This window comes from Coenobita brevimanus, chromosome 51, assembly GCF_032717465.1.
Source record: "Coenobita brevimanus isolate Jiangsu-jjx chromosome 51, ASM3271746v2, whole genome shotgun sequence".
NCBI classification, from domain to species: domain Eukaryota; kingdom Metazoa; phylum Arthropoda; class Malacostraca; order Decapoda; family Coenobitidae; genus Coenobita; species Coenobita brevimanus.
In genome coordinates, this window is record NC_137004.1 from 33,879,714 (window position 1) to 33,896,613 (window position 16,900).

Here is a 16,900-nt window from a genome sequence, read left to right on the forward strand (position 1 = left end):
GAGTGGCCAGAACACCCCCGTTGAGGATATCATTCTCTTCTCTCCCTCACACACACACACACACAAACCAAAAATAATAATAATGAAGCAGATTGTTTTCTTGTTACCTCTACACAACCTACCACCTGGATTTCATCCCACGTACCCAAATGTAGTCCAGATACCTTCTTGTGGACAATAGTCTGAACCAAACTGGCAATGCCAATCATATGACCCTCGATAGTCCTCTCTTCCTCTCTTAATTATCCTTGTTTTAACTTCTTCCCTTTTCCTTCTCTGTTTTCTCTTTTACTCTTTCTCTTCTCAGACCGCCACCCTCCCCTCTCTATATTTCGCTTCATCCCCTTTCTTTCTCTTCTCTTACACAGCCAGACCTCTCCTTTTCCTCCTTCTCCATCTTTTTTTTCTTTCCTCCCTTTTCCCTTCTCTTCCTAGACCCTACCTCTTCCCCGCCCTCCATCTTTTGTTTTAAGTCCTCTTCTCTCCTCTCTCTTCTTCAGCCTTCAGCTACATCTGTCCACTCCCTCTTTCTGCCTATTTATCCTTTTTTTCCTCTTTCTGTCCCTCTTTTCTTCTTCCTCAACGTCTCATACTGCCTCCTCTCCTTTCTCTGCCTCTCTCCCAAATCCCTTTTCTTTGCCTCTCTTTTCTCTTCCTCAGCCTTTATCTCGCCTCCTTCAACTCATCTGTTTCATCCCTCTCCTTCCCCTTTCCTCTTTCCCATCCTCTCCTCTCCTCTCCCTATCATATACAATGTCAGCAAAGCATTCTTCAATCTCGCCATGCTTTTCCTTTCACACATTTCCCGAACAAAATCTTCGCCGCTGCGGTATATGACGAGATCATTTTTTTTTTTTACCTTTCCCGAGGATGTAAATAAATTGTGAGGTCTACGTGGCTTGTGTCCGTCTTTGTACCTCTGCATTTTCCTGTTTTCGTTTTCCCTGAGCAGATAAATGACTTGCGAGGTCTGCGTGGTCTGCGCCATTTTTGCATTTCTGTGCGACTCTGCGCAGCAGAATTTAACAGGATGCATCACTAGATAATCCCATATAACTCAGCAATTCATTGTAAAGACATAATTAGTCTTGAAACTCAATATAACACTTGCAGCTGCACAACACTGCAGAACTATGCAGCTGCTCAACACTGTATAATCACATATCACTGTCCATCGCGGAACAACCCCTAATTTCTTTAGCAATGTGTAATTATATGAACACTGAAGCCCGATGTAACTCCATGTAACACACTATAAGCGTGTAGCCGGTGTTGGAAAGGGATGCCTGCACGTGGTGGTACCAACATGACCTTGTAGTGGAGCAGCCCGCATATAGAAATGTCTCTTAATTCCCTTCCAGTCCTCCAAAACACGGATGGTGGACTACGGAAGAAGGGCATTTTCGGTCTGCACTTCGCCAGGTTCACGTTGAGAGGACCCTGGGGCTGCAACTACCTCTAAGCATGTAAAGCCTTGTAACCCTATGCAACTGTACGTAGCTCCCAGTAACTCACGTAACCCAAACAGTGGCATTATTGAAACAGAGTTCGTGAACATGTAAAGGAATCTATTCTCTGTGGTCTATTTCAGAACGTGTGCAAGGATCGGAAATGGTTAGGTTGTATTCCACTTTAAATAACAGTCAGATATAAAGTAGAAATGTCAAACTCTCTCTCTCTCTCTCTCTCTCTCTCTCTCTCTCTCTCTCTCTCTCTCCCTCCCTCCCTCTCTCTCTCTCTCTCACGTACTTCATTACTGATGCAAATAATCACGGGTTTACTTTTCCCCTGTCGATATAAGATATAACTCTAATGGTCGACACAGCTCTAAGTACTCCATACCAACTATCGACGGACGATCAGAGTCAGCTAAAAGTGTTAATATCATTACCACTTATAGTTGCCATTAATTTAGCCATGGATGCGACAATTCTAGTTTTTACAGCAGCTAACGCCACACTGTTTTATTTAGCTGAGAATGAGAGTCAATGAATGTGCAGTCTTTTATAGTTCACGACAAAACTCGACCTCTCCTTTACCTTCCCAAGATGAATAACGTCGACTTGGAAAGGGATGTGTAAGGTGGAAATGGATTGCATGTGAGATAGTTGGTGTTGCATGATTGTTTGTGTGCAAAAGGAGTCTATAATTTCTTTCCCTCAGAATGGGATCCGTTTAGTCGATTTCCACCCACTACAACTGTGAATCTAAGAGTGAGTTACAGGCCCTAGAGTTAATGTTAAAGCCTCACCTGATGATCTTGATGGCTACGTGCTCGCCGGTCTTGTGGTCGATGGCGCGGATGACCTGACCGAAGGAGCCTTTGCCGATCACTTCCAGGATCTCGTACCGGTAGCTGATGTGGTCATGCATCACCTGCAGGAGGAGAGGAAGAGGTGTTAGTGAGGGAGGGGGCAGGGAGGAGAGTATGGGGGCTGTGAGGGAGGAAGTAGGGAGGGAGGCAGGGAGGGAGAGGGTTTAGTGAGGGACATGGTAGGGAGGCAATGAGACGAGGTTGAGTGGGGAAGGGAGGAAGGAGAAGAGTTGCGAAAGAAAAACACAGACTTAGGAAAGTGGGATGGAGGGAGAAAGAGCGAGAGAGAAATAAGAAGTGTGGGGGTAGAAGGGAAAGGAAGAATAGCAAATGGAAAGATGGGAAAAGGGATGAAAGGAGAAAGGGAAGGAGAAAGAAACGAGGATGAGAGGAAGGGAGGTCAGTGATCAACCCCCAGGATCTGATACGGGTAGGTGATGTGATCGTGCATTACCTGAGAGAGAGAGAGAGAGAGAGAGAGAGAGAGAGAGAGAGAGAGAGAGAGAGAGAGAGAGAGAGAGAGAGAGAGAGAGAGAGAGAGAGAGAGAGAGAGGATGGATAAAGCACGACTGGGAAAAAATTAAAGACAAAGAAAGGGAGGAACGTAGCTTAATCTTAAAAGCGAAGAAGAGCAAGATATGGAAATGTTGCAGAAAGTGCGAGTTAGGGAAGAAGGAAAGAGAAAGGCAGGGAAGTAGGGAAGAGAGGCGGAGCGGAGAGAGACAGGAAGAGAAACAATGACAGGAGGGATGGGATGTAGTGGGCAAAATATGTTAAAGGCATCATTATCCAAGGGATTTATGGATTAGCAGTGACCGATAATACTGTATCATTTCATATGAATACAAATTTTGAAACTGTGATGAACTCAATATGGAGTCCCTTACATGTGATTTATTCATATACACTACTGGCATACACTCAGAATATTATATTAGTTGCTCTGAATATATATTAGCTGAGAGTATTGTTTATTGTTCCATTAAATAAAAAAAAAAAGGTGGAAAAATCATCACCATCATAATTATCATCCAAACCCTCAATTCCACCTAAAAGATGAGGTGAAGTAACATCCAGAATCAAGAAAACAGAAGGGAAGGGGAATAACTATACTATGTATCTGTATAAATTTTGAGAACAACATATGTGAGCATATGGGCCTCTTCCACAGCTAATGTGTTTGCAGCTCAGCATATCTTGAACTAGATAAGCTTCAATGGGGAGGAATGAAGGTCACTTAAGATTCCACGGTATTTGTTCTATTAATGCTCTTGGTAATGGGTAATACACCTCCCAGCATTATCTTCAGAGAGTTTTTAGAAGCAGAGAGAATAATATTGAAGGTTTCATTGGCTAGCTATGTTACGAAAAGCTGCGACTGTGGAAGTGGCCTTAAGAGACAGACAGGAAGGGAGGAATGTAATTAATGTAAAAAGGGAAAGAGGATATTAGAGATGATTACTAATTAAGGAAAAAGCAAGTACTTGACGAAGGAAGGGGAAGTAAAAAGTAGACAGAGGAAGCAGAAGAGAGGGGAGGGAGAGTAGATAGGGTAGAGGGAGGAGAGTGGGGGAGAGTGATGGAGAGAACAGGGGAGAAAGTGTGTGAGATATGGAGACAGGAAAGGAGAGTGGGAAGGGATAAGGAGGTGAAAGGACGATAGGATTGGAAGAATGATGGGAAAGAAGGAAGGAGGAGGCAGGGATAAAAAAAATAAAGTAAAGATAGAGCGACTTAACAACTGAAGGAAGGAGGAGGAGGGTGGGGACATAAACCTGAAGTAACAGATGGAGGAAACTAGGAACAGAAGAGGAGTGAGAACGAAAAACAGAAGAAATAATGCAGACAGGGACGAAATAAAAATGTAGGCATGAAGAAAAAAAAAAAAGGAGAAAATTTGGAAGATAATTATCAAAGGACGGAGGGAAGGAGGTATGAAGATAAATGTTGTGACAGAGAGAAGGAAATAAGCAGACAAGGACTGGCATACAGAAGAGAAAGAGGAGATGAATAGAAAAAAAACGAAAACTGGGAGATATATATGAAGGTCAGGAAGGAACGAGGGAGACGGGATGACAAACAATGAGAGAGACAAGAAAAGCAGCTGGGAAATGAGAAAAAGATGACAGGAAAGAAGGAAAAACAATCAAGGGACCAAGAACAAACAGAGGATGAGGGTGGGGAGAAAGGAGAAGAGTCGGAACAGAAGAAACCTAAATAAGGAGGAGGAAGAAGCGAGAGATCAGAAAAAAAAATTAAAAACCATTAATGGATGTTTGGGCAAATCATCTCCAGGGAGGTAATGGAGTACAGGAAGAAGGAAGAAAATGGAAGAATCGATGGGGAAAAAAAAAAAAAAGGAAACGAAAAATGAAGAATGGTGATGGCTGCTGTCGTGAAATACCTGTAGGGATGTAATGGACGAGGGAGGGGGGGAGAAAAACAGGAATAGATACTGTTACAGGAAAGTGGGGAGTAGATAAAAACAAAAAAGTGATAAAGGGAAGATAAAAGAGTAATGAACGGGATGGGGGATGAAAAACAGGAATAGACACTGTGACAGGAAAGTGGGTAGTAGATAAAAACATAAAAATGATAAAAGGAAGATGAAAAAGTTAGATGAAAACACTGAAGACAGGTGTTGGATGCGGTCGTAAAATATTTGTGGGGAAGTAATGGAGTGAGAAGGGTTAACAGGCGGCAGGAAAAGGCACAGAAAAAAAAAAAAAAAGACAGACAATCGACACACCGATAAAGAAAAGAATGGCATAGACAAAGATGGGAGAAAGGGAAGCAGACAGACACAGGCAGGAGAAAGGAGAGCAAGTAATAGGAAAAGATGAAATTCCAATAATATAATGATGAGAAGGAAGGTAGAAGAGGAAACATAAAATAAAATTAGGAGTAGGTAAAGGTAATGGATGCTGTGATGAATTAATTGTATGGAGATAATGGAGGGACGCGGGAAAGTAGGTCGTGAAAGGTAGACAAAGAGGGGCACCGTAAGTAGGGTACGAACTGGAGGAGAGAGGGAGGAGGGGAAGAAGGATGGAGGGGGTGGTCGTAGGAGGGAAGAGGAGGGTGAGGAAGAGGAAAGGATGGAGGGGAGGGGGATGGAGGGACGAGGGGAAAGGGAAGAGAAGGAAGGGGACAGGGAAAGGGAAGGAATGACGGGGAAAGAAAGATCAAGCAGGGGAGAGGAAGGAGGATGAAAGGGGTTGAGGGGAGAGGGGAAGAAGAAGAAGGAGGAACAGAGGTAGATGGGTGGAAGGCGGGAGGAGGGGTCACAGGGGATGAAGGCAGGGGAGGAGAGGGTGGAAATAAATCGAGAGGGAGGGAAGATTAAACAGGATGAAGGGAAAAGGAGAGGAAAAAGAAGGGAATAAGAGGGGAGAAGGGAGAAATAGAGGAAACAGGAATGGAGGGAAAGGAGGGGGGGGGGAGTAAAAATGGATAGACCAGGATAGAGAGAAACTGTAAAGGAGAAGAAGGCAAGTGAAAATTTACAAAGCATGAATGGAAGGAAGAGAATGGGGGAAGAATAGCAGAGGTTTCGTAGTAAGGATGAAGGGAGAGAGAAAGGGAGAAGAGTACAAAGGAAAACAGCCATCAACAGATCTAACGATACTTAAGAATTACGAAAGGGGAAGGGAATATAACTGGTGGGAGATAGACAGGGGGTGGGAGAAAGACGGGGGGGGGGAGAAAGACAGGAAGAGACCGAGGAATGGGGAGATGGGAGCAATAGAGCATCGTGTGTGGGGCGGTGGAGTGTGAAATTGAGAGATGAAAGGACAGCACAGGAGAGACAAAGAGACTGTGTGTGCGAGTAGTGAAAAGATACGAGGGAACTGGGAAGAAAAATATGAGAGAGAGAGAGAGAGAGAGAGAGAGAGAGAGAGAGACAGACAGACAGACAGACAGACAGAGAGAACAATGAACATAGAATAAAGAAAAATATGAAGGCTTAAATAACAAGCGCAGAAGAAGGGAAGAAAGAGATAAATAAGCATGCACAAAAATGAACGATTGAAGAAAGACGAAGAAAACTGGATATACACGAAGACGGTGGGAAGGAAAGAGGAAGCGATTGAGAAAGGTCGAACTGAATAATGGAAACCAGGAAATTGCATCAGCAGAGAAAGCAACAGTTTACCATGAAAAAAGAAAACGGTGTGAGAGAGAGAGAGAGAGAGAGAGAGAGAGAGAGAGAGAGAGAGAGAGAGAGAGAGAGAACGTGCTTCAGATTCACAGCGCCCACAAGGGCTCGACCATCAAAGCAGTTTTCAAAGGACACAAACTGTGCTCTAAATCAAATGCAAGTCCATTGAAAAAGAGAAACACACACACACACGCACACACACACACACACACACACACACACACACACACACACACACACACACACACACACACACTGAACTTAAAAATTCTCTCTCTCCCTCCCTCTCTCTCTCTCTCTCTCAATTGGTCATGCGTTACGTTTTACTATTCCCCCTCTCCCTCCTCCCTCTCTCCATTCACCCCGCTCTGAATTTGTCATATTTTACACTTTACTATTCCCCCCTCTTCTCGCTCGCTCTCTCTCTCTCTCTCTCTCTCTCTCATTAAGACAGACCGCGGGCCATTAGGGATCAGTAACTAAGCTCATTATATTTCTCCTCTTAGAAGTTCCCAATTGATCCAAAAGAATCTGAGACGAGTTTTTAATTACGAAGTTGAGAAGGGGGATTGGTTGGATAGAGTACTTAAAATGTGGGCCAGTCGGCAGTCTTGAAGCCAGGGAAAAATTGGATGGATTATATGTGGATCAGGAGTAGGTTTTGGATGTACGGGTATGTTTAGGGATGGCTCTGTCCGTCTGTCTCACTTTAATGACTTTCGGAAGCCACACAACATTGCTTAACACTCTATATCATCACTCACACCACACCAAGAGCATTAACTAAAGGACCCTGAAGCTTCCGCATCCAGCGTTTGTGTATTTGCTTAATTATTGCCCTTTTTCATTATTATTTCTTCTCATTCTCGTTGTTTTTATTGTTATCCTTCTTTCCTGAGGTTTTGTTAGACTTTTCGCGCGACTTTATATGGGTTACATTTCCTTTTGAGTTTTTTCTTTTCATTTTTAATTTTCCGAATATGGCTTTTCATACATGCTTGTTTCACCGTCTTGTTTAATCCCATTTGACGCACGAGAATTTGAGAGCAGTTTTTAATTACAGAGTGTTATTTATAGAGCCGAGCTTTGTCGACTGGATTACGTGGACCTGCTGACCTTTTTATTGCAACTTCATTATTATTATTATTATTATTATTATGACTGACTTTTCACGGCCTCATCATTCCTGCGGTCTTTACTGTTTTCTTTCAGTCTGTTATTCCTATCTTCCTCATTTTTCCTCAGGACTTGGGGTTTTGCAGCTTGAGCTGTTCGTTTGCTTTTCCGAGCGTTGTTTTTCATTATTACTGTTTTAATTAATCCACAGAAATTTCGAAAATATTTTCACAATGGAGGTTCTTTCTGTTTCCGTTTTATTATTATTATTATTATTATTATTATTATTATTATTATTATCTAACATGGTTTATTCCATGACAATCTTAATGGACTTTTTTCCTTGTTCCACTAAATTCAACCCTTTCTTTCTTTCTTTTTTTTATGCGAGGAAGAAGGAAACAAAGGCCGCGAGCCCGTAATTATTGTTCCTTCCAAGAGAAAAAACAAAATTCAAGAGAGAGCCAAATTCAAGATCCGATCATTTCGAGATGCCTGGACACACTGCGTTTGAAAGACTGGAGATCATAGGAAGCAGGAAGTACAGACAGAGGGAGACAGTTCCAGAGTTGACCTGTTGCATAACTGAAGGACTGGGAGTAACGGTTAACTCTTGCATTAGAAAGCTGGACAGAAAAGGGATGAGAGTTTGCTGCTAGACGGGTGCTACGCGTCCGTCGTAGAGGTGAAGGAATGCATGCAGACAGTTCAAAGGAGCAGTGACCATTGAAGTAGCGATAGAAAAGAGATAAATATGCAACAGTGCGGCGAAGAGACAGAGGTTGAAGGGAGTCAGTAAGAGGAGGAGAGTTAATAAGACGAAAAGACTATGACTCAACCCTATTGAGAAGAGCTTTATGTGGGGAGCCTCCCCACACATGAGAGTTGTACTCCACACAGGGGCGGATAAAACCCCTGTATAGAGTCAACAACTGTTCAAGGGTAAAGAAGGAACGGAGTCGGCTCAGCACACCTAATCTCTTGGAACTTGTTAAGATGTTTTATTCCTGATACCATCCAACGATTTTATTGATTTCTTAACATTCTCTGATGAGGTGAGTTTTTCTTTACTTTTTTTTTTTTTTTCATGGTTTGATATTCGTAGCATTTTCTGGTAAGGTCAGTATTCTCCACTCTTTCCTAAAAACAATGGCAAAATATTTTACCCTCTTCTTAAACCACTGCCAAAATCAATATCCACGTTCTCCTGTGCGTCACGCTTTTCACATGACGTCACAATCGACTTTTGCGGATTTTCTTTTCGCGGTCTATCCTTTCCGAGTAGCGACCGCATTTCACATGTTTCTCGTTATTCTTGCATCGTTCTTTGAAAAACTGGATCTTCAGTATTAGTTAATATTTCTTACTCTTCCTCACAATTCACAGTTTTCGAATCAGCTTAACTTTACATATTTCCGTCATTCCTTTCATAATTGCAGCATCAATATTTAACATAACTTTCTTTTTTTCATTTTTTGCTTTTTCTCTTTTTTCGTAATAAACTTTTAGGATCTGTCAAGTTTTCCTCCATTTACTTTAACTTCGTCTTCCCTATCTTCTAATACTCAAAATTTACCATAATTCTATTTTCTTTTCTTTCTGCCAAACTATAACCTTTTTTTTTTTTTTTATCTTTCCTTTTACATTACCAGTATAAAAATAAAGACCGCGTACCATAATCTATTTTTCTCTTTTGCTTCCCCCTCCAAACCCTCTATGAATTAGTTTTTTCCTGCAATAAATAAATTTTCCTTTTTACTATGGCCCTTCGTTTTCTACTAATATCGCCAATATTTTACAGATTTCGTATTTTCCCTTTCATAACCACATTTCATATGAGGGCACTAGCTTTTAATAGTCATTATTATTCTCATTTCATAATTAATTTTTCACTACAAATAATTTTTACAGCACTATGAAACAGGTCATCGGACTTAAATGGTTAAAATCTTTGTAGACTCGATGAGAAGTTTAACTACGCTATTAAATACTTGAAACGTCACTTGCTTTTAGTGCCATAACATCACTTTGTAACGTAATCTGTTTCCCGCCCTCTTTCAACCCACCTTTTCACATTATCGGGTCAGAGCATTTTACAAACCCGATTTTGTCCCACTTAATAGATTCGGCGAACTTCAAACGATTCTGAGACAGGTTAATAACAGATTCTCGAAATTCTTAATGGTTATCTGAAGATCTAAAAGCCCCGAAATTAACTTTTTGAATCTGATGACGCATTTTTCGTTTCGTTTTTGCTTAAGTCTAGGAAACTATATTAAGCTTGAGGGACTTCTCGAGCAAAAGGGGTTTAGATCAAGCTGTATCTTCCTCCTTCACCACAAAAGATCTCCAGTAAGATAAATAAAATCGTCCTGAATTAGAAAGAGTAAAGTAACGGAGTAAGACACCTGATTCAAGGGATTAAGATGCAAGTGAGGAAGAACAAGAGTAATTTCATGATGCCGAACTGTTCCTTTTAATTTTTTCCCCACGTCCAATGGTCGCAATTCCTCATTAGCCGTTTCCAGTCCTTGCAGTCATTTTATGTTCTCATCAATTTTTCTCTCTCCCTCTCTCTCTCTCTCTCTCTCTCTCTCCAATCTTTAATCTTCTCCTCGGTCTACTTCTCCATCTCCTTTCGAATACCATTTCCATCATTCTCCTACACACACGACACACACTGTTGTTGTCTGGATATCAATAGACGAGCTGGCCTAAAATATCGCTAGCAAAATTATCCTTCCTCTCCCACTTTACACCAGCTCTGTTGTTGTATTTTTCATTCTACTAAATTCTCTTTCCTTCTTTCGTTCAATAATTCGAGCGTATTACTCTCCTTCTACTCTACCAACCAATTACTTTCTTTCTATTACTCTGCATCCCATCCATAATTTTCTTCGTTATTCTGTAGCGGTTGGTTGAATGATTCTTCGGTGCGTAGAGCTGCGGACATAAATACTGAACCACTCTATAACGATAAATAACGTAACAAAGCCCGATGACTTTCGAAATTTAGTGATACGATCTTCGGAACCCAGCACACTTTTCAGAATATCACGCCAGAATCTTAAAACTGTTTGACCAAAAAAATGAATGATATTTTTGTCTGCCACTGTATTTGTTATACATCTAGTTCTGGCGGGATGTAGAAATCACCTGGGCTACAGATAATGGTCCGCATTCTCGTGGGGTTTGGAAGATCACTACTACTTTTTCCTTAGCATATTACTTTGCATATTACATCTTCACTGTTTTCTTGAACGATATGTCTTTGTAATATCGTAACAACCTAGAACTTACTTGCAACCCTTTCTTAACTACTTATTTTGCATCACGCTTTAACTAGTCTCTTGTATAATATTCATGGCGATGCAATAGCTATGCCTTTGTTATTTCGACACAGATGGAGGGTTGCAACAGCGTAGCGTTGCCTATATTTACTTGTTTTAACCTCCTTACCCCAAATTATTTCTTTTATCATTTTATTCTCGCTGTCTCCAGACAATTTAATTTGAATCAGGAGGGTCTCTGCCTAGTGACGGGGTTAGTAACGTCTATACTGTATCTAATCTTTCCAGTCCAAAAGGCCACATCTAACCTGAATAAAATAGTTTGGTACCAGCAAGACTCTAATGTGTATTGGAGAGGGACGCCTTGACGTTGTAGCACCTATATAGCTCGGAGGTTCCACTTCCTGGTTATACAAGTTTCTATCAGCCTCCTCCCTATTCCCCCCACTAAAGAGGATGGTGAGCTAAAGGGAAACGACAACTTCAGCATGCAGTCTACCAGGATCACGTTCAAATGAGCCTGGGGTAGCAACATCAACAACACTACAACTACAACAGCAATACAACACCAATAGCAACAATACAACACAACAACTATCCAATAACAATACAACACCAATACAACAACAAGAGCAACAACATTACTACCAACAACAACAATTTAATATGAGAGACATTCATGGCTGACGAGGTTAATTTTGAGCAAGAGTGAATGATGGGCGCCTGTAAAAGCCCTGGAGTTCATCGTCTTTCACAGCACTGCACTGAGCCTCTGAAATCAGCACGCGTCTTGTTACTGATGTTGTGCAAGAGTTATAATTACCTGGCTCTGACGTTCACATCATCGCAGACGCCGTTCAGTTTGGTTTTATATCCTAAATTTACTTTCCATTTCACTTTCCCATTTATCTGTATATCTTAACCTCCATTATTCACTTTATTATAGCAGCCGTTCTCATCATCGTGTTGCACTTTCTTTCTATCCTCAGCATACTTCATGTTTATTCCTCAGTTTATACACCAATTTACAACATTTAATCTTCACCTTATTACTGCAGCCGTTCTTATTATCGTCTTGCAATTCAGTTAGTTTGCAAGTCATAAACTACTGTACGTCCTTCACTTTATTATACACTCAATCTACATTCATCTAAACCTTCTCAATGTTCCTTTCTTCCTTTTTCACCTTGTCGTAGCGAACATTGTCATCACAGGCGTCGTTCAATATTTTTCAGGCATAACTTTTCGTTGTTTTATTATAAAGTATTTCACTCTCTATGTATTTCTTAACACTCCTTCTGTAGTTAATCCTTCTTTTATTCCTCAAATACATACCTGCACATCCTCCCTTCTGTTCATCAATCCACCCATCTATTCCATTCGTGACTGATAGTCCTTCTATTCCTCTACTATATACCTTCACATCTTTCCTTCTATGCATCAATCCACCCATCTATTTCTTCCGTGATTAACCACTCATCTATTCCTCTATAATATATCTAAACACATCTTCCCTTCTGTGCATCACTCCACTTATCAATTCCTTCCCAACCATCCATTTCTCACCTTATTATAGCTGCCGTTCTCGTCGTCGTAACCGCCGTTCAGCTGCGCCCCCTCCTCGCCGTGAATCTTGCGAGCGTCCACCCCGAGATAGTAGACTTCTGGGTAGGCCTCGATCTCGCGTCTCTCGTACTCCGTCAGAAGGTCCCCATAGGTCTTGAGGGCGTCTGGGGGAGGGAAGAGAGGAGGGGTTAATGTGGAAGAGAGAGAGAGAGAGAGAGAGAGAGAGAGAGAGAGAGAGAGAGAGAGAGAGAGAGAGAGAGAGAGAGAGAGAGAGAGAGAGAGAGAGAGAGTGTGTGTGTGCGCGAATGCATGAAAGCAAGTCTGTCAGTATGCGAGAAAAATATATGGACGGCTGCAACTATATGGCTAGATGGACAGACAAACGAATACGTATGTCACGGGATATATAAACTAACCGATCAATGGCTGCATGGATAGATGAATAACACACAGACAGAATGACAAGTAAACTGAAGGATGAACGGATGAATGAATGAATGAACGACAGGGAGGAGAGAGAAACAAACAGACGGGTGGACTGGGGCATGAAAAGGCGAAGGAAGGGAGGGCGGAGGAGTCAATACATTGGAAGGAATCAGGGTACAGTGGCTTGGCTGGAGTCCGGGCTCCTGTGTCACCGAGTCTGGGGACCTAAAAGGGCTTTGTTAGTGCCGCAGTGATTTAGAAGGGGAGGGAGAGGAAGGAAAAAAAAAATACATACAGACAAGCACACACACGTGAGCACATACTAGCGCGCGCATACACGCACACGCCCCCCCCCCACACACACAGAGGAGAACTCCAGAACTGTGTGTGTGTGTGTGTGTGTGTGTGTGTGTGTGTGTGTGTGTGTGTGTGTGTGTGTGTGTGTGTGTGTGTGTGTGTGTGTGTGTGTGTGTGTGTGTGTGTGTTCATGCGTAAGCATGTGTGTGTTCATGCGTACGCATATGCGTGCGCATGCATGTGTGTGCGTGTGAGTGTGGGTGCGTGACGGAAAAGAAGGAACTAAAGGGACGATGGAAAGAGAGAAATAAAGAGGGAGAAAAAACGAAAAGAGGTATCAGAGGGTATAATGAGAGATGAAGTGCGCCGCGAAGAAGGCGGGGAGAAAATGAGAGAACGAGCCACAATGAGGGAGAAAAAAGCGGGAAAGGCAGAGAAAATCTGATTTTGGAGACTGGGAAGAGTTATACAGTATATTATATATATATATATATATATATCTATATATATATATATATATATATATATATATATATATATATATATATATATAATGGAGAGAGAGAGAGAGAGAGAGAGAGAGAGAAAGGGTGCGTGATAATGAACAGGCAAAGATACAGAACAAAAAGGAAAAAAATGTAAAAGTAAGGCAGAGAGACACAAAAAATAGAGAGACGTGAGGATGGGTGGCGGTGAGAAGACCCTTTATAGGATTTCCAAGATTCTGAAGACGTGCCAGGGAGATGAAGAGAGAGAGAGAGAGAGAGAGAGAGAGAGAGAGAGAGAGAGAGAGAGAGAGAGAGAGAGAGAGAGAGAGAGAATTGTGAATCATTTACTTGAGAAGCTAGGTTAAGGGTGAAGGATGGAAGGAGGGAAGGAAGGAAAGATGGCTGCAAGGAAGGAATGATGGAAGGAAGAAAGAATGGAAAGGAGAAAGGGTGGAAGGAGGAATACAAGGAAGGACGGAAGAATGGAAGGAAGGAAGGAAGAATGAATGAATGAATGAAGAAAGAAAGGAAGAAAGGATGGATGGGTGTCTTCAAACATTTTTCACGAAGCGAGAAAGAGACAAATTATGGAAATATATAGGATGAGCTGAGGGCAAGAAAATAATAAGGCAACGAAAACGAAAATAATGAAAAGACTGGAATTCGGAGAGATAGAGAAAGAAAGAAAGCGACAGGAAGGAAGGAAGACCGGTGGAAGAATGAAAAATGAATGGGTAAGGGAGAAGAAAGTGAGTGTTATGAACAGATAGACAGATAAACTGACACATAAACAGAATGATAGGTTGATAAATAGATACACAGATAGATAGAGGGAGATAGAGAGTCTAATATAGAGATCGAAAGGGAAGGGCGAGGAAAGAAGAGCTAGACTGATGGAGGGGGGGGGGGTGAACAGAAGCAGGGAGAGTGAGGAAGGTGAGGGAATAGAGAAATAGGCAGAGAAAGAGAGAGAGTGAGAGAATAAATACGTAGAGCAAGGGGGTCTGAGAGAGAGATAGGGAGAGTAAGGGAGGGTGAGGGAGAGGCAAGCTAAGTTACGGCATCAAACATTAACCTACCATAAAGGGGATGAAACATTCGACCTTCCTCCTTCACACATACACACATAAATACACATACATACATACATTCATACATACACAGGCACACATACATACATACATATATATAAGAGCAAACATACATACTGTACACTGGCACATACATATAAATACAAACGCATCCACACACAAAACAAAATCAATACATGAGTACAACAACAAACAGAACTCGACATTCGTGGACTTGAGCAGAGATGACAAAACACACACACACACACACACACACACACACACACACACACACACATAAATACACACACCTTCCTGCACGTACACACACGCACACACAATGCTCCGTAAGTGGTCAGGAAGCATAAGATTGGCAGGGTGTTCCGAGTGAGCGAGCGAGTAAGTGAGAGAGAGAGAGAGAGAGAGAGAGAGAGAGAGAGAGAGAGAGAGAGAGAGAGAGAGAGACAGACAGACAGACAGACAGAAGGCATACCTTATTAGTATGTCTATTTGTACATTGTGTGTGTGTGTGTGTGTGTGTGTGTGTGTGTGTGTGTGTACATGTACCATGATTAATTCTGTCATGCCATTTGCGCCCGTGAGTGTTTGTGTTTAAAGAGCCTTTGTGTGTGCGTGAGTGTGGTATCTTTGTGAGTGCACATGCCATAGTGTGTGTGTGTGTGTGTGTGTGTGTGTGTGTGTGTGTGTGTGTGTGTGTGTGTGTGTGTGTTGAAGAGTGTGTGCGTCTGTATGAATGTTTTGTGTGTGTATATGTGCGTGTGGTCGGGTGTTTGTATGGGTTTATGTATGATTTAATCGAGCACGTTCGGATTCTCCTGTAAATGCATGTTTAAATATAAAGTGTGTGTGTGTGTGTGTGTGTGTGTGTGTGTGTGTGTGTGTGTGTGTGTGTGTGTGTGTGTGTGTGTGTGTGTGTGTGTGTGTGTGTGTGTGTGTGTGTGTGTGTGTGTGTGTGTGTGGAATGTCTGCGTGTGCGTGTGTGCGTGTGGCAAGGTAACTAGGTCAGTGAGTGAGGGTGACGGGGTGACTGAGTATTGATCTTCCTCTCACTGCTCATAACCTCCCTCGTGCTCAGGCCGCCAGCTCGGGAGGCAAGTAGGGAGCTGAATAGGGAGACTGTGGATAGGGTGACAGTTAGGGAGGTAGATAGTAGTTAAAGGGAAATGTAAAGAGATTGGGAGTAAAGCGAAGATAGAGAGGGGCGTAGGTAGGGAGCTAAATAGGGAGAAAGTCGGTAGGGAGACGGTTAGGGAGGTAGGAAGATGGTTAGGGAAGTATGGCTGACAAGGACACTGTCAGCAGGGAGACAGAGTGGGAGGTAAATAGGGAGGCTGTAGACATAAGAAGGTAAACAGGGAGGTTGAAACACAGGTAGGGAGGCTGGAAGGTAGGTAGGAAGACTAACCTGAGGAAAGAGGGATACGGGTAGTCAGTGAAGTAGAAGGTAGGGACAGAGGTGTGGTGGCATAAAGGGCGGCTGAAAGGCAGGGAGGGAGAGAAGAGACGAGGCAGGTAGGTAGTGATCAGGGAGGTACATAGGGAGGCTGTAGGTAGGGGGTCAGCTGGGGAGGTAAATAGCAAGTTTGTGTGACTGAAAGAAAGACACAGCATAGGGAAGACAGGTGGAGATAGAGCTAAGCAAGAGTAATGGGGAAAACAAGCAAGAAATAGGGAGGCAGGTTGGCAAGGTAGTCAGGGAGATATACTGGAAGGCAAGGAGACAATAAGGGAGGTTGAGAGGTAGGTAGGGAGATTTTAAAAGAGGCAAGATATTCAGGGATGCAACTAGGCTAGAGTTAGGAAGGTAGGTTAGCATTAGGCAGGAGGCAGTTAGGAAGATGCATAGGGAGTTGGGAGACAGACAGGGAGACACAAGGTAAGGGTAAGACAGGTAGGGAGGTACGAAAATAGGGAGAAGGCAGGGAGTAATCTGATAGGTATGGAGGAAGACGGGAAGGCAATTAACGAGTAATTAGGAAACCTGGAACGCGATGGGTAGGAAGGTAAACAGGGAGCGTCAGAGAGGTAGGGAGGCACTGTACAGGTAGGGGGATAAGGTAGGGAGGCAGGTAGGTAGGTTGGTAGATAGGTAGGTAGAAAGATACACAGATAGACAGATTGATAGACAGACAGATTGGTAAGTAGGTGAG

General features: G+C 42.5%; 1 protein-coding gene across 1 annotated transcript in view; it reads right to left on the reverse strand.

The window, feature by feature from the left end:
* LOC145400203 (uncharacterized) overlaps nucleotides 1-16,900 on the reverse strand; it is a 115,674-nt gene that overhangs the window by 35,827 nt on the left and 62,947 nt on the right. The window contains exons 4-5 of the mRNA XM_080272718.1: nucleotides 12,449-12,612; nucleotides 2,252-2,376 (exon numbers count right to left, since the gene is read on the reverse strand). Of these exons, the coding sequence (XP_080128844.1) occupies nucleotides 2,252-2,376; nucleotides 12,449-12,612 (289 nt within the window). The remainder of the gene's footprint in view (nucleotides 1-2,251; nucleotides 2,377-12,448; nucleotides 12,613-16,900) is intronic.